Consider the following 23,911-nt stretch of genomic DNA (forward strand, 5'->3'; position numbering starts at 1 on the left):
CCCTATTGTGTCATAAGATAAATCTGCTAACAAATTGCAGTTGGCATTTCAACGTTTCAAAAACCAAGTGTTGAATAGCTACATTGTGATTGAAGACTGTGGGCCATCTGTGACATTTGAATTTCTTTTGGATCACCCACATCCTTAATCATTTCTCTCCACATCCCCTCCTCCGCTTTTATCTTTTCTCATAGTCTTGCAATGTCTTTTTTAAACCCGTAATGTTTTCAGTAGCTCATTTTACTTCAAGTCAATGTTTTTTCTCATGGCATCTCACTGCATCTCTGGCAACAGAGATTTTTTACTGTCTGATCCCTTCCACCTCTGTTTCACCAATTGTCAAAACCTCAACGTTTTTCCCCCTAGAAGCAAAAACCCAATTGTGAAGCACATGGAATCTGTTTTATTTCCATATGTTGTGACTGTTGATGTGCCAACATATCAAAAGTTTCCAGGACAAGCACGTATTGCTCCTAATTTTTCTTCTGAGATGCATTATTAAGACCTGGAAACATCTGTGATGGTAAGGAAATGAAAACATATGGGAACCCTTTTCACATTCAGACATCAGGCTTAAGTTACATTTTTTTATTGCATTTCTTAGTTCCTGTAGGCAATAACAACAACAAAACAACATCCATTTTTATCTGGCCATGCTGTTTTTGATGATTAGCCTTTACCAAATGGTCGGGATGTCAATAACTTCCTGGAAGCCACCGGATTAGTTTTTAAATATGCAGTTCCATGATCTCAAAATGTGGTCAATGAAATGGTGGAACAAACCATTCAATGGTCAATCTACTGCTGCTTGGCAATATTGTTGGAAACTTCTCTCTTCTTTAAAATGGGCATTTAACGTTGTTTCCTTTCCATTCACCACAACCAATCAAAGAGCTTTAATTTCCTTGTACACATTTTAGATACAGTTTTCTTGTCAATTTCAAGAAATATGTTTAAGGGAAGGATGCAACTCATCACTAATGAATGACACAAGAGCATATGGCATCAGCATTTTCAGTAATAAAACTGTGTAAATGTACAAATTAAAAGCAGCAATTTGTGTCTGTGGCGATAAACATACATAAATGGTGCTATGGAATTAATTAAAATATATTGACACTGTACTGTGAATGAATCAGGTGTGGCTTTAAAATACATTTTAAGTGCAAGATTTGGATAAATTAAATGATGTATCATCACTTTTTATTGCTGTATTCGTGTGTTTATATATTTTGTATACAATGAAATTCTTTAAGTCATAAATGTAAACATAAAAGCCATTAAAAAAAACACCCCTCAGTTTGATTGTTCTGTGTTCGACAGTGACAGAGTGCGACACACATCGATTGCTCGGCGTGCGATTGATGATGCCTCGTCACTCTTGTTTTCATGGGAAGAGCAGTGTTGCACAGGAAATGAGGAATCCGAATCATTTGTGAGATTTGGTGAAGTCGAATCGTAAGACGGTAAAGTCTGTATATATTTTTTTGAACTCATCCAACGTTCAGTGAAGGTCTGTCGCTTGGGAAGGATTTAAATAGTTATTTTACCCGGTTTAAATTATGAAAATTAGGTAAAGCGTCCCTTCAGTTACGCTACCGTTGGCAAGAAGAGTTCAAAACGGACGAATCGTTTACGGCTCGCGCATCAAAAACACAGCGGCTACACCGTCAACACTGCTGGAGTCCTGAGAGGTGAGGCAAAAAATGACTTCTTAATAACGGCACACAGCTATGTTTGGAAACATACAGAAAAAAGGCCACATATTGCAGCTGGTTTAGGTATTTAAATCTAACTTTAACGGTATCGTTAGCTTGGTGGTGGCTAGGTGTGAGCTAACGACAATAAAGGTGACATCACAGGCCTGGTTCCGCTGCTAGCTAGATGATTGACAGCCTGTCAATTTAGCAAGCTGGCTAATTTGACGTTGGTTTGCCTGTCGCTTTGTGAATTTTACGATGGTTTTGTTAAGTGTTGTATCTGCATAATGCGCTGCGGCTGTCCAGCGAGTTAACCGTGTTTTGTGTGTGTGTTGTTTTTGTGGTCGTGAATCAACATCAGCATCCACAGTGTGGCCTGCTGCTGCGGAGGGAAACCAGCCCCACAAGCCGTAACGTTAGCTTGTCATTCCTCCAGGCAGGGTTTGGTAACGTAAATTAGCTTATTACATGTTACGTTAGAGGTGCAGAATATAACAGCCAGTCTGTTGTATAAGCAGGAGGTCGTCAACAAAGCATGGTGTGTTATATCGCGTTGCAACGACGAAGAAATGTACGAAATACAATAGTTATGTTTAGTGAGAACATGGTGTCTTGCATATTAAATGTCTGGTATTTGTTTTAACCCTGTTTGCAGCGGTGGTCAGGGGGACCACCACCGAGGTGACACCCTAAAATTAGATAGAATCTATCTATACCCAAGACCTAAACGTAGCTCTTGAATGTATGACATCAGTACGCTGACATGTTTAAGATGTGTCTACTGATTTGCTGCATCAAAGGACATTACATCAAAAGTGTGTCTTAGCAGTTATTCTAGTATTCTCTATGGAGAAGGACTGCAAATTATAACACAAGGCGGCCCAAAACCTGATGATAATGAAGCCGTATCATATAAGACAGAGACAATTAGTTAATCCTCACAATATAATGTAAGGAAGAAATTTGACATGACATGGGCCCTGGTATTGTCCGAGCTGGTCCACTGACATGCTTTACCAGAACAGAGCCATCGTTAATGTTATCAGTAACACCTGCTGTGCTGTTCCAACTATGACAAGCCAAGACATAATTCAATGTAATGTAATTAGAAGGACTCATTGGAAACTGGAGCAAGGGAATGTTTGGCATTTTTGCTGTATTTGACGTTCAGAGCATTAACAGTAAACAACTATGTGTTATGTGAATATCTTGCACCTTTTTAAAGATTGCATTGAATCTTTATTCAAAATAGCTCTACTATGGAGCATCTCCTGCTCCAACATTTGTCTCAATGCAACCAGCACCACATTGCTGTCTCTCTGTTGGTCAACCAAACAAAGGACTAGTTCACATATCGGAAAGATAAGTTATTCGGGTTTAGATTGAGTCTTTGTCAAGTCTTCCAGGCTGTGCTTTTCTCTCTCTCCGTTTCTGTTTATCTATCCTTCCGGCCACCCACACTCATGCTCAAAAGTTGGCCCACATCAGCTCTGAAACCAAACAAGATTTTAGACTACACAGTTTCTGGCCTTGACAGGTTGTTTTGCCGCCGCCCTTCTAAGATGATCACAAACACCCCTTTGAATCTTTTTGGCAGGATCTGCTGAGCTTCATTTCATCTTTGTGCAAACAATCATAATGCGTTTTATGAATCAGCACTTGAGGATTTCTTTAAGCCGAAACTTAGTTACACTTAATTACAGTTTTTCCACGATATGACTAATACCGAATACATGTGGCATTATGTGACCACATCAGTTGCACAAGGTGGTGATGGAGGCCAATTAGCATACCGCTGAATACTAAAGCTGTGAACCCAACATGAAACATCCCAGGCTAAAAAAAAAAGCAGATATGTTGTTCATCTCTGTTCCAGATAGCCACAGCCATAATAGACGCCATTGTGCCTGCTTGCCTTGTGAGTGAATTGGGATGTGCTGCATAGTTGAGGTCAGGCAGCAGCAGCAGCTGGCCGTGTTGTTTTGGCGCAGCCCACCAAAGCACCCATGAGAAGCTAGGAGGTCCTGGATCACCAGAGGAAGCCAGTGGCTTGTGTGCTGCCCCTCTGGTTCTCAGGATGCAGGCTGGGCTGATCAATGGGACCGCCTGCCTGTGTCTAGACTCCTCTGGCTGCTTTGGACCTTACCTCAAAGGAGAGGCTTGGATTTCTTGGGAAACTTTTGCTTCTTGTACACTGTAAATATTTTTGCCTCCTTTACCCGCTCTCTCATGCTGCTTACCGAGTGTGCTTCCCCTGCTCAGTCAGAGCACACACCCCTTTTCTCTTTGCCTCGCTGTTTGATCTTTGATGCAGGCCTGACTGTTTAAAGAATATCAAAAGAAGCAAGGCCTACTATAGCTTATCCTCGCCAGCAGGACAAGTCTAGGCCTACTTTCAAGAGCTTTATTCAGGTTATTTTCACACAGGTTTGAAGACAATGTGGTCTACAAGTTTAGCTGTATAATCTCAAAGAAATGGAGGTACAACCCACAAGGTTAACTGTATGGCCTCCTGTGCCGAAATGTTTCGTAATCCCTTTCACAGGCTTGATCCCATTGATAGCTGTTGGTTCAGTGAATGGCACTGATGCAGTGACAGAGCTCTTTGTTGCCTGTGAACCTGTGACTTTGTCACCTCATGCTTCCTGTTTTGGCATGTGTGTGTGCGCAACAGTAGATGGGGACATAGTGGGATGTCTCTTTGTCTACTCGTAGCACACAACTTGTCATTGCTTTGTCATGTGATTTGTTGTGTGACAGCTGAGGAGCAGCAATCGAGATCTCACGTTCAACATTTCTGTTTTCTTTTACTTGCTGTGGATTTATTGATTCTATTTTCTACCTGCAGGTGAGCGGCCGGTCAGCCAGCCACGTGCAGCTCTCTGCCGCTATGGATGCCTGTGCACGTATTAGAGGAGTCCCCATAAGGTCCAGGGCCTCAGTCCGGAAAGAGGTCTGTCTGCCGGGACACTGCATTTTATTCTGAAAATATCTGTTGTGTACTGTATGTTTTGAAAGGGGGATTTCCAGCCCCACTCTCCAGGGATTCTCTATGGCTGCCATGACATCTGACATTAGCTTTTTATTTATTTATTTATATTAAGAAGCATTTCTGCAGGACAAATTGAAACACACTGACTGACTGCTGCACTTTACTTCCACTTGTAATGTCGATGTTACGTTAAAATGCAAAATATCTCGTCGTAATTGTTTGTCCAGTTTGAATTGAGTATGATAACAACGTACAGTCCTTTTTTTGTTTGTTTGTTATCTGTAGTTGTAAGTTTCTATGTAAATGTTAGGCCAACAGGATCGTAAAGTGTTTTAAATGCCACTTTGAATACAATCTGATGAGCCAGGATCTATATTCAAGTAGTGTAAATGCACAAAGGTATATAAAAGAAGATGCACAAAACTTCTTCACTCATCTTTCATGCATCCTACAGTGATGCACACATACACATTGATTTTTCATTGTTTCTGTTGGGTAACCATGTACTTGGGGCTTATTAACGCTGCATGTGTTTGCAGACCGTGCGTGACGGTGGGCCGCAGTGTGTGAAGAGCCTCTTTAGGAACAAGAAGGAGCTGTGCAGCGTTGGCCTGGAGCTGCCAACCAGAGACGCCACGAGGCTGACCGAGGTTTGTCACACAAACAGCAGGGCAAACATGTGCAGAGCACAGCCATAGTCAAACACGAGACGCAGCGATACTGACCATCAACTGTGCTCTTTCAGATTCATTTTGTGTGTCTGCCTGGCCAATGTGAGGGGGATGATGTCACCCAACAGGTACCTTTTCATAATTACAAACAGGAGTTATGACAAAACACTGAAGGAAAGACTTTCACTTGTTAAATACAATTCTGATGTGGTACTGATGGCCATTTTGTGTCTTCTTCTTCCCCAGGCTCTGTTTTCAATGCCCGGAGGGCTGTGTGAGCTTCTGAGGTCCCTCCACGTTCACAGCCTCAAAAATGACGAGGTTCTGCTGCTCAAAGACTCCCGCAGGCTGGCAGAGCACCGGGACGTGGGGCCTCAGGTGGGTCACGGATCTTTCATATTGAAGGAATGTGCTCAGTCAGCATGTTTTGAGGAAAGGGGAAGTGAGCAGAAGGCATGGAAGTGAGGGGAAATGATAAGAGGAAGTAAGAATGAGCTACTCTACTCATGTATCCTAACACGAAGTTATTTCCTTTATTTAAAAGAAAAAGCACCAGTGGCTCAGGATGATTCTTTTAAGAGAATACTTTAATAGAATATCAATAGCATTGGCTCCTGTTTTAATAATTTCCCTTGAAGAATTTGCCTTACCCTAAAACTCAACAAGTGCTAATGAAATAAAACGTTTATTTACACTGGAAACATGCACATTTGAGTACTTAAATGACAGATATCTTACTCCAAGACAAGTTTTTAAATGTTTAATTAGTAAAACTGAATCACTTTCTGGGTGTGCCGTTTTTGTTGTATCTTCCTAAAATTCTTGCATTTGTTGACGAAATGGTTTCCCCATATTTATGGCCTTGTCTGTCCCTTCATGTAAACGGACACACCAAGTCGTTCTCAGGCTTTTGAAGAAGTGCAGGTGGGATGGACGGACAGAGATGTTGTTTTTCCAGCCTAGTCCTTCTTGGTCCTGTGTGCAGTGTTTGGGTACACACAGGCCCTGCAGCTCACTCTGTGGTTTTGTCGTTTTGTCGTTTCACACAGTGAGACCTCCCACCTATCGGCAGTACTACTGCACATGCAACAGATCAACTCGCAATCAGAGTGCAGACATAACAATGCACTACCAGCTTCTCTCTGCCCTCCTGTAAGATTAGGATAAGAAAAATCTCATGTGAATTCAGTTTAGTTTGCTCAGATCTTTCACATTATCAGCTGCTGCTGCTGATTGCAGGACATGATCGCTTTGACAGTTTAAAGACTGTCTGTTGGTTACAAATAACCAACAGACAGTCATTTTTCTCTAAATCAGCTGATTAAATGTGCCATTTCGCTACCTGGGCACTGCCGAGGAGCCCTAGAGCAAGGCACCAGACTCCCAACTGCTCCCCGGGTGCTGTGTGTTCTGTGCTGTGTACTGTGTAACAATAAAAGTTGATTTGATTTAAATTACCAGGCTTAACTTTCAGTATTTCTCTCTCCCATGTCCTCCTTTCTTTTCTCTTTCCCTCTTTGTCTCTTTCCGCCTCTAGTGTTGGTTAAAGGCCGTGTGTGTGCTGAGGCATAATCCCAGCACTAGTGTCTACCCTCAAGCCAGCGTAGCATCTTTGGTGGGCTTGCTCGGGTGTTACGTGGCAGGCGTCCGCTATGCTTTGGAGCTCCAGGCTCTGCAGAGGGGCACAGCTGAGCCCAGTCATCCGGAGGAAGACGACACCAACCAGTCGGTCTCATCGATCGAGGATGACTTTGTCACAGCCCTGGAGCATCTGGAGGAGGACGACACCGGAGACCATCCCTGTAGGTTAAACATCGAATGCTTGGTGTTATTTAGTAGCCTCGGGTCTCTTATGTGGAATATCTTGTTAGCCATCATCTGAATGTACATACTTCTGCTAAATCCAAAATGGAGACATTTTAAACCTGCTCTGATTTTCATACCACCATAATCTATGCATGATATCGTTTTAAAAAGTGGTTCAGTGCTAGATGGCACTCGTATAAAGGCACAATGGATGAGCATGTTTTCAGTCCGCTTTCTTTTGTGGTTAACGTTTTGTGATATTTGTCTCCTTTTCCTGTCCATCTCCACAGCTGCTGCTTCCTATCTGAAAGGCCCTTTTAGAAAGCGTGATGTGGCATCACAGACAGTCCCAGCCCACAAGAGAAAAAAGGAATTCGCAGGCGCCCGCATTATCATAGGCTCATCTTCGAAGAAGAATTTGCATAGGTCTGGTCCAGATGTATCTGTCACAGTGCAGAAGTCATCATGCATAGAATCTCAATGGACTTACTGCAGTCCCGGAGCTCGTCTCCCCTCGCCTTTGAATAATGTCAGTGAATCGGAGGAGTCGGACTGCTCCAGCCCCAGCCCAATCATTTTCCTGGATGAGGTGGGCTACCAGAAGAGCCTGCTGGCCAAACTGGACATCCCCCAGGTTCCAGGGGGGCCCAGAGAGCGAGTTGAAGACTCAGACTCTGAAGTCAGTGAATTCTTCGACAGCTTTGACCAGTTTGATGACCTGGAGGAGCTGAGCTCAGACAACTGCACTCTCGCGCTGCCTCTGGACGCCGTCGGTGCCCCAACCGCATCCAAATATGTTTCTAGGGGCTGCTCAACCAAGGGAATGAATCCTCACCGCTTTGACCAGCCCACCCTCCCAGCCAATGTGAAGAAACCTACACCTCTGAAACCAGGCTCTCCCTACTCACTTCACTCTGAGGTGCCTGACTCCCCTCGACCCGTGCAGATCCCCTCTGAGGAGAACGGTGGCCCACTCTTTAGTCCCGTCAGCTCCTCAGCCTTCAGCCCCCTGGTGGACTCCAGTGGACCGCTGGCATACTTCTGGAAGGCAGATGAGGATGGACGGGATAGCTCAGAGCTACGTAAACCCCAGGATCTCTGCTCTCTGTATAAGACCTACTCAGACTTTGCGAGCAGTCTCTCCAAAGAAATTCTAGGATCTGTGTGTGGCTACCAGTCTGCTGTTGACATCAGCGACAACAAGAATCTCAGCTGCGTCTGCCACAAGGAATTTCAGAACCCATCGGGCTACCTGATGAAGCTCTCAGAAATACAAGAGACCGTAACAGTGGCCACGCTGCAGAAGAAGTCCCAGTCTCTGAAGGACGGCATTCAGAGGTTTGCCACTGACCTGGTGGAGATGAGCTTGGGCAGTGCCTTGCGAGACCTCCAAAAAGGTGTATCCTCCTGTACCACCACCTTGTGTCACCTAGCTGCCAGGCTCACCTCTTCAGTGTTTCAAATGGCCTTCCATGAGATTGGCATGCGCCATGCCTATGTGTTAAAAGAACGAGCAATCAACGGATTAGCTGGCTTCCTGGTCGGAGAGGCTGTGTCTGGGGCGCTCAAGGAGTTCCTGACAGTGAAAAAGCAGATGTTCCACAACACTGTGACACAATTTGCAGCTGATCTGGCTGAAGAGTTGGTGTTTGAGGGCATTATGGAAGTGTGTCAGTTCTCCCACCCCTCAACCCCTCTCACCCCGAGTGATTGGTCCTTTGGCCTCGGGCAAGAGGAGGAAGAGGAAGAGGAGGAGGAGGTGGTTTCCTCCTATGCTTCAGACTTGTCTGAGTCAGTTATCCAAGAGGCCTTCATAGAGCTGTCTCAGGCTGATGTTGCCTTCACTAGCCAAGCGGCTATTAGTGTGTCTCTGGACAACATCTGTTACGTCAGTGCAGAGAACGGTAGCGCTCAAACCTGCAGTACCTTTGCTAACCAACAGGTTTTAAGTGCCAGCTCAGCTGCAGCGGTTCCTGGGCCCTCAGGAGAGGATGCTACCTGCACGGTGAAGAAAGCCCTGTTTACTGTATCCGGCATGGCCAGCTGTATTCCTGTGCCCCAAGCAGGCCAAGCCCTCTCCCACCTCCAGGATTCTGAGGAGAGCTGTCCTGTGTCTAGCTTGTCGGATGTCCCACAGGCCAGCCCCCAAATAGTAACTGTATCCTCCGCCGACACCACCACATCTACCCAAACTTGCCTTTACAGTCATGGAACGCAGACCCCCACACCTGGAGAAGACCCCTCCCAAGGAAAGTCTCCATTCCAAAACTTCTCTGGCAACATGGTGGATATGATAGTAACTGAGGCTTGTGAGCTAATAACTGCATCTAAGATGAAGAAGAGTTTTGGTGACTGTGCTGATTTCTTCACAAAGACGATCAGAAGCAGAAGGGACTCTTCTTCTAAACAAGACGCGTTTAATTATGAGGCTCCAGATTCCCCTTCAAAGCAGGCAGCTGGCTTCAGATATGACCCAGCAACAGACCAAAGCATTCCTCACATTTCTTTTCAGGCAGGCTCTCATAGCCAGGGGAGACCCAGCTGTGAGGTAGACCCCAGGACCAGAGGAGTGGCTGAAATGCATCCTGTGATGATGGATACTCTTGATGTGCCGGGTACCGAGATGAGTGGACAAAGGAGGACATCTGTTCCTGGGGACGACTCGGCTCCAAACTCCGGGCAAAAATCTGGTGGGACTCCTGGCACTCCCCCTTCTACCCCTCAGCAGCCCAGTGAGGTGTCCAAGGAGAAACAGATAAAACGGTTCTCCAAGAAGCTGAAAAGCAAGCTGGCTAAGGAATTTTCCCCTGCTACCCCCCCACCCACTCCTCACTATCAGCCTGAGCCCGGCCCAGGGCCAAAAGACGTAACCCCCGAGGCAGACAAGGCTGAGTTTATGCTCAAACTGATGAGGTCTCTCTCCGAGGAGGCAGACGGCAATGAGGATGAAGAGGAGGACGAGTTGGCAGAAGAGGGCCGTGTTGGTGGCACTAACAGATGTTTAGAGTCGGTGGGTGGTCGCATTGAAGTGAACCAGATGTCCACTCGCAGAATGTCCAACAAGGAAGCTCTCCACTATGCTGAGCGGTTGGCTTGCCACATTGTCTCCATGGCCACAGAGATGGACACCCTGGGAGTGGCAGAGGAGGAGGAGGAGGAGGAGGGAGAGGTGAGCAAGGGCGGCGGGAGGAGGAGAGACAGCGTGGCTCAGTTCTCAGAGCAGACCCTGAACACCTTGTGGGTCTATGCCGGGGAGGTGGCTGGAGAGGTCATCAATGATGTGAAGAGGATGGTGAGCTCTGCACAGCAGTGTCCATACCACAGAAGAAGAAGCTTTGACAGATCTGGTTCTGAATACTTGCATCACCACCACCAACACCCGTCTCAACCCAGTACAGACCAGAACAGAGACTGGAGGGTAGGGAGGCTGGCTGAGCAATGGTCTAATGACCTGATAGCCTCCGTCTTCCGGTCTCCCACCTCCACTTCAAGCACCATCTCCAGCTCCAGCTCGGGCCTGTCCTCTGAGTATCCTAGCTGTGAGAGCGTGACAGATGAATATGCTGGCTACCTTATCAGGGTGCTGAAAAAAGAGGGAGGCAATAGGGAGTTGGTCCTGGACCAGTATGCGAGCCGCTTAGCCTACCGCTCCATAAAACTGGGCTTGGCTCATGCCAGTCGCAAGATCAAGCATAGATCCTCCAGCACCCGCCTTTACTCGTCCAAGTCGCTGCCAGATGAATGGAAAGCCTCTGGTTGTGAAGCAGCCCCGCCCAAGGACAGAGCAGAGTCAGTGGTTTGTCCCTCAGGCAAGGATGCTCAGTGTAGTTGCAATGACTCTGAAGAGCAGAGTCGGAGGGAGTACATGGATCTGGTCAACTTCGCAGAGTCTTTAGCCTACAACATCACCTGCGATGTGACACGCAAGCTGCATCTTTCCTCTGCACGACTGCCCAAGTCTCTCACTGACTCCTGTCTGTACAAGAAATCCAAACTGGAAGACATGGCAGAGAGTCTCATCAGGAACTCCTTCTCTTGCCCCCTGTTGTCCAAGGAGGGTAAGAGCAGGCATTACCACAGTACAGGAAGCCTGTATGATGGAGGCTACAGGAGTCGGGTGATGCAGGTCGTCGAGCATTATGCCAGGAAAATAGTTGATGACACTCTGAAGATGAGCCTCTCGTCAGTTGGACATTCATCCCGGGAGCACCAGAGGACCCAAGGCCAGGCCAGGAGGTTGTCTGAGGGGCCATCACTTGGTCTCACAATGGTGGAGAGGACATGCCGGCATTGTCAGGTCCAGGAGTGCCCGTACTGCACCAAACCCAGCAGGCACCACCACCAGCCCGTATCACAGAGGAGCAGAAGGGGGCCGGAATCTCAGGCAAGGCCTGAGCGGCTTTCTAGCCTTGAGATTCCCAAGATCCACATTGACCGGGACCACAGGGCGGTGTTCGCAGAGGAGATGGTGTCCATGGCAATTAACACAGCAAAACGTGAGCTGAGCAACACCAGCCTCAACGCTGACAGCGGCATCGGCCATGATGGAACCAGCTACGCCGAGAGCCTAACTGCTGAAATCATGACGTCGGCCCTGTCCAACATCTGCCAGACCGGCAACATCAGGTAACCACATCAAGAGTCACATTAGTAGTTGCTTTTGTCTGTTCTGTCATGTTCAATGCATATAAGAAAAAATGGTACTTTAAAGCTGCTACTATTTCACATTTACTTCTTGTCTGACACTGAGAGAATTTTCATCATCTCTGTTTTTTGTCTCCTTTCATCTATCCGTGTTTTTAGCTTCCCAGGTAGGGAAGCCACTGAGTCCTCTGTGTCCCAGCAGCTGAGTGTAGGAGACGACAGTCTGGGCAGCTGGTCCAACCTGAGCTTTGAGGATGAGCACCTAGACGACAACAGCAGCTTCCTCCACCTCAGTGACAGGTAAACAAGCACTGGTCTTCTCATACGTAGCATACCAAATATCCGGTTAACTGTAGAGCACGCTGCTGTTATCTCCCCTTCTGTCCATATTTCACTGTCGTAGTAGATAATGAATACACTTTGCAGATTACCAGACACTAAACCATGTATTTGATTATGATATGTGTGTGTGTGGATCTGGGAAATGACAGGGGAATTTGATTCTTGATTACTTTTGGCTCTCATAGTCTTTCCCTCTTGCACTTTTATTGGTGCCAATAAGACATCCACAATGTGATTTGACACAAGAGTATTGATAAATGAGCAAAGTAGGAGTTATTGAAACTCCTTCTGTGGACTGGGTACAGTTTTGTCTTCCCATTGTCTCCCGGAGGTGATAGGGTATCTTTTTCCAACAGGGTGGTAAATGCCAATGTTTTTCATTCGGTTCTTTATTTGAATGTGAACAATCTAATCATGGGTTCTATAAAAGAACAATAACATACAGTCAAATAAGATAACATAGGATGTGTAGGAAAAGTACCATATGAATTTGAACACATTGGTCACAAGCTGTGTAATGGCACAGTTGAGTTCTCTGGGGAAAAGTCTGACGTGGGTTTGATATTTGAGTTTGAGGCACTAGAATTCTTTTCTTGTGCGGTCATGGACTCTGGATTTAACGAATCACTTTAGTCGTGCTGTGTTGATGTGTGCTGTTCATCTCCTCGGACCCAGAGCACTACAGAAAGACTCTTTTCCTGCTAGTGTTGGACAGCAGCCGTCTCCTGTGGTTGCCTCTAGATGGGAGGTTTCCCAAGATCAGCACAGGGCACAGTGTGTTGTTTGCGAACCTCATTTTGACTTCACTGCCAAAATGCAATTATCTCTAATTTGTGCAGTTGTTGCATTATATGAGAGCTTTAACTGATATGCTGATATGATGAGATTAAATGTAGTTGTCTCCGCTGCCAAGTTGTTCTCAGAATGTTTGTGAAATACACCACAGGGATACGCACAAAGTAGTAGTTGTGACAGAATTGGCCTTAGATGGATATTGTCACTGTTTGTGTGTATGTATGCATGCATGCAAAAGAAACAAAAACAGGATGTGAGTGGGACAGAGTGAGTGACATGATATCATGTGTCCAGCCTCTGGGAGTCAAGTTGTTGACATTTCTGGGAAAGGTTGACCTCTCTATGGAAGCAAAACTGACAACATTTGAGATCCGTTCCCAAGATCCTCAAAGAGCACGATGTGTTAGCATCTAGTTATTTTTGCCATCAGGGCCAAGTTAATGTATCATCATATTTGTGCATAGGTGTGTCCTTGAGTGCTCTCATCACTTCAGGCAGTGTCTCTATCGGAGCAAAGTCCCCCATGGGCAATTCATTAGGCAGATTAAATAATGGAAGGAAAAAACACACCTTGAAGGTGTCATCGGGACACTTGAGCGTGACGATTGACTAAATGAAGAAACTCTCACCATGTGTCATTCACTCAAACCGCAGAGAGAAAGCTGCAGCTGAGGTAATGCAGATTAACAGAAGGTATATTTAGGTATAGAAACGTTCCTCCCTTCAGCCGCACGCCACCGTGTGCAGGTTCCAGCCAGCAGGCTAATCATTGACTAATTACAGATGTGTGCTGCTGTGCTGCTGTTGCCAGCTGGTTGTCCTGGCGGAACCCTCAGGATTAAGGACAAGAATGTAATGATCTCACATTGTAGGCCTTTAGCAACAAATGGTCTCGATCAACATTACAGATGAGTCAGTGGGAAAAATCTGCATCATTACGAGAACCCTCCTCTGTTTTTAACCTCACCTGGCATTTCAATGGATTATTGCAAAATGCCAGAAAAAGAATGTCATCATCCTGAGTATTGTTTGTTGAAGCTACATGATAGATGGGCTCATTACAGCCAACGGGATGAAACTGCCGCCACGTCTACCGTCCTGATGTTTGTTCCGTTTCGGTAGCGCACGTTAGCAAGTAGCCTCCGTCGGTGTTACAGTGGTGCGTTCGTTACCTGCCTTCTCTCTCCAGCAGCAATGGGAACAGCAGTAGCTGGAGCAGTCTGGGCCTGGAGGGGGAGGCGTGTGAGGAGCGCATGTCGTTCTCTCCCTCTGACAGGTTGGTCAGCAACCTTTTGACTAAAAAATATTATTTTTTTTAAGAAGCCCGTAAGACCTGGGGGTTTACCCAGAATGAGACAAAGAAATAGTTTTACTATGAAGCCAAATCTAAGTCTGCAGACGTGTAACAGATCCATCAGTGGAAAATCTCAGCACAAAATTGGAACCAGGAAGCTGCCTCATCATGTGAAAATGATTTAGAAGATTGTGCAATGGCATTTTGATTCATACTTTGTCTCATACTAGGAACCACCAGCCACTTGCATAACCACGCAAAGCTGTAAACATAAATAGGCTTGACATATGCTTGTTGATTGTAATGTCTGCATGCGATGTATTGCCTCAGCTTGGCTGCTTGTTGTTTTGTTGCTTAATAGAATAATGTCTAGTGCTATGATATTTAACTTAAGGGGTCTTGCCCTCTTTACATTAATGCTATTCAACTGTTCAAAGCCACTAATAGGTTCAATTCACTTATAATAAAACTCTACTGCAGCATTGACGCATTGAATCCGCACTGCCAGACATTTATAACAATCCCATTGTTTTCTCGGGTCAGTCAATGTGTTTTTGCTTCCGTCCGTGCAGCCGCTTGTTTCGTCTCATAGCAGTGCAGTGTGTTCATCAACATGTTCATCAACATGTGCTTGTAGAAAACCCCTGAACGGCAATCTTTTTAATGCAAAGAGCTGCCACGGTAATGTTCTCCTTTTTAAAGGCGCAAGGGGTCAAATCTGGACAGAATTTTAGTTTAAAATATTGTCAAAAAATAGCATTATCACAAGAGTGTGAAGAAGTAATAGTAACAAGTAACAGCCCCGCCCGTCTTGTCTTGTAGTAGAGTAGCTTTTTAAAATGCCTTATGACTGTACATTTAGATTGTTAGTACTCAGTAGTAGAGGTGAAATGCTGCTTTGGAGCAGTTGGCGAGGCATTACACGTTGAACCTATTAAACAACAATGTGTCCTGGGTTTTATTTTAACAGTGAAATAATTAATGAATTCACTTCTCAGATGTCGGAGTTTCCCACAGACATCAGTGCTTTACAACTACATGATCATTTCTCACAAACGATACAGTTTAGTAACCGAGAATTTCATACCAACAGTACTGTGTCACCCACTCCTCCTCCACTAGACGACGTCATCCAGCACTGAGGATCAAACAGTTGGTCAGTTCAGAGGTGAACCAGGTTCAGTTCAAACCTGCCATGAGGTGGCAGGTTTCTCACAGATTCAGATTTTAGTTTTTGTCACTTCTAAACATGTCAATTAAGATTTAAGATTGTTAGAAACAAATACTGTCCTGTACGGTATAAAATACATGTTCCAGTATGTCACCGTCGGCTGATTTTGTTCAACTTTGATTAAAACAACAAAACATTTATTAGTTGCCAGTTGCAGCAGATACACTGGTGGGTTTGTACACCTCAGGCTCTGCCTTTAAAGGCCAAAGATGATAAATCTAATACGACTCAGTTATTGTCCTTTATTGCATGACTTTATAGTTGCTGCCATGTGTCTCTTAGTTTTTAGTCCTCCTCTCCTCTGCTTTGATAAAGTCATTGCTGCTTCATGATCCTATTCATGAAAACAGTAAAAGGCGTCTCCCTTCTGGAGAGAGAAGGATCTCCTGATATTCTATTGAGCAGTGAAGTAAACGCGTCTGTAGCTGTGGGCCGTGTCAACAACACCGTGATTAACAATCTTATGAAAAGTTGAGAAATTACTGTTTACCTGTTGGCACATCACACAGAATGGATAAATCAACTTTCACACTGATCAAGTGCTCTGACTCATTGTGTCTTAACAAACAAACAATCTAAAGACACCTCCCTCGACGTGTGTGACTCGTCTGTTGATCAGGACTGCTTTGACGACAGTGCATCTTCTGATATATCCTGCTGTGCTTCTATCGAACGCTGGAAGCTCGAGCATGCTCCTTGTCATCTGTGTCTCCTTGCATGCAGCCTCATGTCCCCAGCCACTTCCTACTTCTCACTAACCTGTGTGACATTTCCCATCCCACAGTGACCATACGGAGGACAGGGAGGCCGAGGTCAAAGAGGAATCCAGCGGTAAGGATGTTTTCATGGCTGCGACCACAGCGTTTTCTAATTCAATACAAGCTATTGTGAACAAGACTCTCCTAATAGTTCCGTTTAGCATAGCCCCCCCCTTCCTAATTTGAGGTCTTGCTCTTTCCACTCTTTGAGATTCAGAACAGTTGCCTTTGATTCCGGCCGGCTGTGTGCGTCTGCCTGCCTGTCTGAGTGTGTTGTAGCCGGGAATTTTACCACCCCCGTATTCAGACACACTAATGCTCATTCAACCACTCCACTCCCTCCTCAGTCATTCGTGTGTGTGTGTGTGTGTGTGTGTGTGTGTGTGTGTGTGTGTGTGTGTGTGTGTGTGTGTGTGTGTGTGTGTGTGTGTGTGTGTGTGTGTGTGTGTGTGTGTGTGTGTGTGTGTGTGTGTGTGTGTGTGTGTGTGTGTGTGTGTGTGTGTGTGTGTGTGTGTGTGTGTGTGTGTGTGTGAGAGGGCTCCTTGTTGGGTCTGTTGTACTGTGGGAAAAGAGAGCAAAGGGCCGCTACATGTAACACTTATCGTATCCATCTGTCTTTGAGATGTACTGGAGCAGAGCACACTAATGTGTCTGATCAGTGTTTCGGTGAGCCAGTGTCATGAGAATGCTTTGTAGAAAGAGACGCATGGATGATTCACCTTGAATGAACCACGTTGGTCTGTGCTGCAGGGACTCTCTGCGCGGACAGGACTCAGGTGCAGGCTCCCAGGACCGCGCTGGTCGTAGTGAACTCGGATGTCAGGGAGTTCGGGCGCGGCCCTCAACACGTGGCCCTCGACCCCCAGCTCAGGAGCATGCTGCAGTGGGTGGCGGCCTCCATGGCCGACATCCCCCAGGTCCAGCTGGGTCCCGACAGAGAGCTCCAGCAGGTGATTGCCCTCGGCCCGTTGGCTCATTACGGCCGTGATGGCTCATTACGTACCATCACGGCGGTGTTTATTATCAAACTTCAGCGAGTCACACTGCTTCGATGAAAGATTGTTGATGTTGGTTTTAAAGGTTGTGTCGTGGTATCCTGGTGTCCTCTTCAGTTTGCTTCGCTGTGGAAACAAACCGCTCAGGCAACGATTAAGTAAAGCAAGTTATATAATATATCATAGTTCTGGTTCTCATTTCTTTAAAAATCTATCAAAAAAATGTATAAAGCTTTTAAATCATAGTACATGGGGTTTATAGCTGCCAGCTCCTAACTGAGCACATGGGGACCTCTGCCCTCTCTGAATATTACAGTTCATATTCAGTTCTGTGTTGTAATCTTCGAATGTCGCTTCTGAGCTTTGGCTTATTCCAAATCTCCTCGTTCCATCTGTCCTTATGAATCTTTAGACTGACAATAAAATGTAACTCAGAAAGAGAAAACCTCTTGACAAAGGTTGATTGTGTGCCCTGTCCCAATTAAAGATCACTTTGATTAGCCTCTCCTCTGGCAACTAGACAGGGCGGCTCCACTACTGTTTCACATCTCTGCTTTATGAGACATGACAAGTGAGAATCCCACGTCTCATTTCTTGGCAGTGCACGAATACTCGTAAAATCGAAATAACAATTGACAAAGCTCCCGCGGCCTCCTTTTGATTATGGAAGTGAATGATAACGGTGTGCCCTTTCAGCTCGCAGCGGTGGTCCAAAGGCTTCGTGAGAAGAAGTGGAGGGTGGGAGAGCTGCTGCACACGCTGCTGCGCTACTGCGAAGAGGGCCAGACGCACGGTCAGCCGCCGGCCAGAGACGAGGCCCCGCAGCCGGGCGGGGAACCTCACCGCATCCCCCTCTTCCAGTGGCTCCTGGAGCACGCCTAGGTCCTCATCTCCTCTCCTCTCTCCTCAGTTCCTAACAGGGCTTTGCAAAACTCCACTGCCCCTAGAGGGCGCCATACAAATCAACTAATCTATCTTTCTCTGATGAATGTGGGCGGCGTGTGTTTTGCATTGCATGCAGTGACCAACAGTACCTCTGTCGTGATTTACTTTTCTTTCCGCCCTCTGTTTATGTTGTTGGAGATTCATTATTTAACGAGCTGTCTCTCCCGCTCACCTTCACGTCTGAATTGAAGCCCTCACACCTCGCTGCCATTGTGCTTGAGCTAAAAAATAAAGGTAGAAGCAAAAGAGAGAGAGAGAGAGAGAGAGAGAGAGACACTTCCCATCTATTCCAGACAGAAGTGCAGTGAGTTGAGAGAAAGAGAATGTGTTTTTGTTTTTTTTTGTTAGGGAATCCCCATAGCTGCTGGTCGGGTGATGTCATCACACCCTCAGCTCACCTCTGTGGTGTTTCCACATGTTAAGAGACCAACTGTGCGCTCACACACTCTCTCACACACGCCACACCCTTGTATTATCAGAGGGAACCCGAAATACACCAACAATCATCCTCGGTAGTGTTCCATTGTGATTCAGTCGGCTTTAGTGACGTTTTCTTCTCCGAAGTTAAATGTCGATAACGTGACTCGTCACGTTTGACTGATGATGCTGCCATGCATACAGATTGACGAGGCGTTGTTCAATTTGCAAAACCCATATCTTCAGTAAATTGTGCCACACTGTCGTCATGCGCTGATGATCAAATGGGCCGTTCACTTGGCGCTTGAATGATAATTAGCACTTGCTGAAGCTGCCTCTTGCCATTATCGGTATTCCTGTTGTATCTCATATCTGTAACGCTGCTTGCCGAGCCTCAATCTCCTTGGTTGTCAAACTTAGTAAAAATACTTGGAGTGGATGATGATTACTGTGACGGTTGGTATCAAAAAGTATCTATTTTTTGAAGGTAGAGTGTGTCTAGTCAAACATGAAACGCTGCTCAAAGCTATGAAGAAGAAAATGAAAAATGAAAGCTATGATGCTGGCTTAATGTTGCCAAACGTAGCTTACAGGGTGGCTCGCCTCCCCTCCAGTCAGTAGTAAGTGAGTGATCCACCCCCGGTCAGCTGTGGCCCCACGTCCAGCTCCAGGGAAGATCCAGTGACGCAGACGGTCGATCTTTTAGTAATTAAAGACACTCTCATGGTCTGCACCTCCAGAACCACAAACTAACAGCATGTGCGTAGCTCAAGCTTGGAATGAGGAACTCGGGTACCAAAACTACAGCACTAACTCATCTAACACGCACACACTTGTTACTCACCAGCCTCCCCATACGTGTGCCTCCTCATGCACAGCACTACTAGCTGAGATGCACTTTTTCTTTTTTTTTTTCTTGGTTTGGCCGAAGGAGAGACCGGGCATTTCCAGCCCTGCCCTCAGCCCTCTCCTGGCCCCCCTCTGTGAATTTACTCCCGGCATGTCTGTAAGCGTACATGCACAGAACTCCCTCCTCGAAGAGAGACCATTGGGATGCATTTTCATGGTTGCTATTTATTTATTCTTTCCTTGAATGAAGGACCCAAGGATGACGCGACACTTCGAGGTTCCTCAGATTTATTATCAGGACTTTCCCCTCTTGAGTTTGAAACACTGTAATATAGCACATTCTTCTTCTGTTATTCTAAACTAAGTGTTGTTGGTGGTGCTCACCTGCATGGCTGAATCTTCATTGGCTTTTGCAGCTGAGCGTTCTTTATGTATTCGCTTAACTGAGCTGCAGCGATCGCTCCGTGCTCCACACTGCCTCGCGTTACGCTCCCGGCCCTCTGCAGGCCCGTTGCTGCTTAATCTGCAGGCTGCCAAACGGTCGTATTATCTTAAAGGTGTTTGTCCTGTATGATTTGTTTACATGCAAAAATGATTATATCACAAAATCCACTATTTTTAAAAAGTGATCCCTACTGTTAATGATGACAGTGGAAAAGAAGAGAGTCAAGTATTAACCTGAGAAGTGCATATATCTTGGTTTACATGAAAGGAATGTATTAAGAGTCGTCACCTGACATGAAGAGAGCGCATCACAGTGGACAGATTCTCTCCCAGTGTGAATGTGTCGTTGTTGAAGTAGGACTGTCCCGGGTTATTTCTCATTGTTCAGCCCCCTCTCTTCTTTCTTTCTTTCTTTGGTCTACTTTACCTTCCTGTGCATCCCACATGACCGATAGCTCTATATTGTTGTGTTTGTGAAAGCTGAATGTTTACTTGCAAAAGACTCCATTTAGAAGCAGACGCTGTCGATCTGTTTTTGCTCCTGTCGTTCCCAGTGTTACTTTCTGACCACAGGCGGGAGAATAAGACAAATAAGAAATGAAAAGAGAGAAGTACCTCGCCTCCACTCACTCCTGTATTGGTCCCGCTCCCTTGTACAACCCTGCCAAATGAAGATATTTAATAAGTTATGTAAGTTATATATCAGTGAGTTCACTACTTGTTCTCCTTGATGAATAGTTTACACATTCTGAGCTTGAAGTCAAAAACTCTAAATTTGTTAATGTTGAAGCTTGGTGTGACAATAAAGCTTTTTTCATCTGCTCTTATTTATTGTCTTGTCTTTGTGATGTTGTTGTTTCACTTTGTCACAGTGTGGCGTTACTTATAAAGTATATCATGTTCCTAAATGAATTTAGTTTAAGCTTTTTGCTCAATGAAAGAAAATCCAATAATTAGTGTTAAAAGGGGAAAATGGTAATAAATCATTTAAATCTGTTCCCAACTAAAATAGCAAACATTCTCTGCTGCTAGGTTCTAAAAAGTGCGGATTGTCGCTTTTTTTAATTTTGTAAATTAAATATTTCTGAAAAGAAGGAATATTTGAAAACAAGCATTTTTCCTCATGGTCCTCGGTCGTGGGGGAAAAAAAGACATTTACTCAAGTACTCAAGTCTTTAAGTATAAAAGTAAAGGTACTTGTACTTTACTGACATGTTTCCATTTTATGCTAGTTTATACTTTAACTCCACTGCGTCAAAAGGGAATATTTGTAGTATAATGTACCATGCTCTGCTACATTTAGTTAACAAAATTAAAAGTTAATCAAAATGCTGCTTACACGCTGCAGTAATGCATCAATAATGATAATATAAAAGGCACATTTTGCTTCTTTTATTTCTGTTATAAGTAAAACGTTGAACGCTGAGTACTTCTTCCCCCTCTGGTATCCTTACACTTTAAACGTTGGGGAACATTAAATCCCCAAAGAATGATCCAGTTTGGTCAGACATAAGTAATTGTTACAGTAAATCCCAGCAGCAGCGGTGATGTACTGCATCAGAAACTACACCACATCAAAGGAAGTCTTTATACTGTCGGTGAAGTAGCTTAAACACTTTGACGACATTTCTGTCTCTGCTTGTTGATCCATCACATGAAGAAGACTTTATTCAGGGTGGGTGTCTCAGTGATAACAGCCTGCTGTTAACTGCAGTGAGTCCTCCACGCCAATTACAAGGCTGTCACTTTACCGGCCAAAGGCTGCTCCCCCTCCTTACTGTTAACTCGTGCTGCAGGTGCCAAAAGAAACAGAAGGGATGTGTATCCATCAAAGCTGGTCTCAATAACAGTGCTACAGGTCTTGGCTATGCCTGGATACAGCCGCACAAAACAAGCCATTGTTGCTGTGTGATTAGGCCGTGCCACACACATGCACAAATGTATAATTAGGTAATGTTTGCTACAATGGACAGTACCTGTCAGTGACAGCTCTCTGTGTGGAGGATGAATGGAGCTGTCTGTCTGACATGGAGGGAGAGAAAAGAAGAAAGAGGGAAGGTGGGAATGCCTAATTGCAGGCTGTGTAGTGATACAGGAGGCGAGGAATGTGTCATGACGAGCACATCTCTGATCTTTTGAGCGGCGGGAAGCAAGAGGTCATACAAGGACATGGTTCGGCTCAGCTTGTGGGCGACCTGGCTGAGTCAAGTCATCTCCAGCAGGCTTCAAATTAGGGGGATGGAGATCAGAAACTCTGCAAATTGCTGTCGCCTCTTGGTGAGAAAAAAAAATGCTTACTGGGAAGATGAGAAGATTGGTATTTCCTGTTCTTGTTCCTTGAGCAACATGACAAGTCTTTATTCCGTACCGAGTCAGGGAGCAGCCCGAGACTCTTGACATCCGTTCCTGTGACAAAGTTCAAAGCCGACGAGGCCACCTCAAAGTTTTAATGACACAAACAGAAGAACATAAGGAATGCATAATATCGCATATTAAAACCACATCGGTATAGTGTGAAGAGTTCATGATATTTTACAGTTTTATTTAGCTAATTTGTCCATATCGTCAACACGCATTATTTAAATGGCTGGATCGGTTCTATCTGGGGAAGTGAGCCCAGCAAAGAAAAAAGAAAAAGAAATTGGGGAAAGTCCCGTTACTAACGCTGAAAAACATTTCAGCGTGTACTATTTCCCAGTTTATTGAACAAAATAAACATTGTGAATAAATTAGATTAAACAATTATGGGTGTGATTGGTTTGTTGATTGCTATACGGCTACAAAGTGGAAGTATAATAAGGCTGTTTTACAGATATAGAGTTTTCAGAGGCTGTGAGCTAAACATCCCAACTCAAGCTCCACTTACTAGCTTTTCTTCGTCTTCATGAACAGATTGAGTTTGTCCAGTTTTTACGGAGATGAATCAATTTTTAGGATTTCTTGTCCATATTGGTGTAAAAGTTTATTCTTGACCATGGGAGTGTTTATGACTAAACAATCCCAACTAAAGGCCACTTACTCGTTTTTTCCCGAGCTTTCAGCCAAATCACACAAGAAAAACAACGATTGATTGTACTGATCAATAGCATCAAGTCTGATAATACAGGTCGAGGCACTGATGATACACTGGCACACTCAAACATAACAGCATTACTATGGACGGGGTGGTTGAGTGACACAGACAAAGCATTACTTAGAGTGCGTCAGTTGATGTGAGTAGCCGGGATGATACTGAAACATGACCACAAACTCTAATGGAAGATTGCAACAGTTTCACAGAAGTGAAGCCACAGGAACGCAAGTGAGACACAACAGCAGTCGGATGCTTTTATTAATCTGCTCTTAACGGGCAGATTACCGTGCACAGTGTACGAGCACAGACACACAGTCAGTACGGCGATGCGATGTATAGCTGTTATTGTGCAGAAAAAGGATCAGTCAGCGACATGGAGAGACAGACAGGAGCCCAATAGCATATGCCACCCTCAGACTGTTTCACAGTGGTGTGGTCTCACACACACACACACACACACACACAGACAGACACACACTCTCTCTGACATCAGATAGGCTGGGTCCTGGCTCGGTTGGAGCACCCCCCCGCCGTGTAGATGTGTGAGTCACTGACATCACTTCCCTCCCAACAGCAACAAACGGTCGGGTTGTTGGGAGAGTCCACTGGATGAGGGGAGAGGAAGGGGGGGTTTGAGTCAAGCCCATGGAATCCATGATATACTGTACTGGGCTTTGTGTTAGAAAGGGGAAAACCAGCTACATCATCTCTGCTAGGCTTTTGTTTACTGCGGCCTGAGGAACATATCCTTTGTTTTGTTTTAGTTCTTGTCTTCGTGGTGCATCTGCTCTTTGTTTCGTCACCATGAAGTTAAAGGTGTGAGCGGTTAATGAGCCGAGGGACTGAATAGCGGAGGTGGGTCTGAGGTCATGCTGGATGACCTACTGTACTGTAGCATGCAGAGCAATGAGGCACTTCCAAAGGTTTTGACTTAAAAGCTCATTCGAAAATTAAT

General features: G+C 45.2%; 1 protein-coding gene and 1 long non-coding RNA gene across 7 annotated transcripts; one reads left to right on the forward strand and one right to left on the reverse strand.

Annotated features, from left to right (window-relative positions):
• The first annotated feature begins 1,392 nt into the window (after nt 1–1,392).
• akap11 (A kinase (PRKA) anchor protein 11) lies at nt 1,393–20,710 on the forward strand. 6 transcript variants are annotated; one of them, XR_012959173.1, is made up of 12 exons: nt 1,393–1,694; nt 4,549–4,653; nt 5,232–5,342; nt 5,438–5,491; nt 5,610–5,741; nt 6,901–7,165; nt 7,460–11,795; nt 11,973–12,113; nt 14,140–14,226; nt 15,338–15,400; nt 16,260–16,306; nt 16,984–17,069. XR_012959173.1 is itself a non-coding variant. In XM_076110241.1 (12 exons), the coding sequence occupies exons 2-12, from the start codon at nt 4,591–4,593 to the stop codon at nt 18,108–18,110; spliced, it is 5,622 nt and encodes a 1,873-aa protein (XP_075966356.1). In that variant the 5' UTR covers nt 1,393–1,694; nt 4,549–4,590; the 3' UTR covers nt 18,111–20,710. The 6 variants fall into 6 exon arrangements, 4 of the variants coding, with proteins under 4 accessions (XP_075966356.1, XP_075966370.1, XP_075966362.1 ...); XR_012959174.1 differs by having other exon boundaries at nt 14,143–14,226; XM_076110241.1 differs by lacking the exon at nt 15,338–15,400 and adding an exon at nt 17,925–20,710 and having other exon boundaries at nt 16,984–17,183.
• Nucleotides 20,711–21,245: 535 nt separating this feature from the next.
• Nucleotides 21,246–22,883, reverse strand: LOC142964193 (uncharacterized). Its single transcript, XR_012957514.1, has 2 exons — nt 21,860–22,883; nt 21,246–21,673 (listed from the first exon to the last, which is right to left on the reverse strand). It is a non-coding gene; the product is annotated as an uncharacterized LOC142964193 (long non-coding RNA).
• Nucleotides 22,884–23,911: the final 1,028 nt, after the last annotated feature.

This window comes from Anarhichas minor, unplaced genomic scaffold (assembly GCF_050575085.1).
Source record: "Anarhichas minor isolate MPS153535 unplaced genomic scaffold, ASM5057508v1 ptg000004l, whole genome shotgun sequence".
Classification (NCBI taxonomy): domain Eukaryota; kingdom Metazoa; phylum Chordata; class Actinopteri; order Perciformes; family Anarhichadidae; genus Anarhichas; species Anarhichas minor.

Excerpts from the sequence above, each read along its gene's own strand:
- akap11 (XM_076110241.1), top strand. The coding sequence starts at position 4,591 with ATGGATGCCTGTGCACGTATTAGAGGAGTCCCCATAAGGTCCAGGGCC. Across the intron at positions 7,166-7,459 it reads CGACACCGGAGACCATCCCT|CTGCTGCTTCCTATCTGAAA; the intron begins GTAGGTTAAACA and ends CCATCTCCACAG. Across the intron at positions 17,184-17,924 it reads CCGACAGAGAGCTCCAGCAG|CTCGCAGCGGTGGTCCAAAG; the intron begins GTGATTGCCCTC and ends GTGCCCTTTCAG.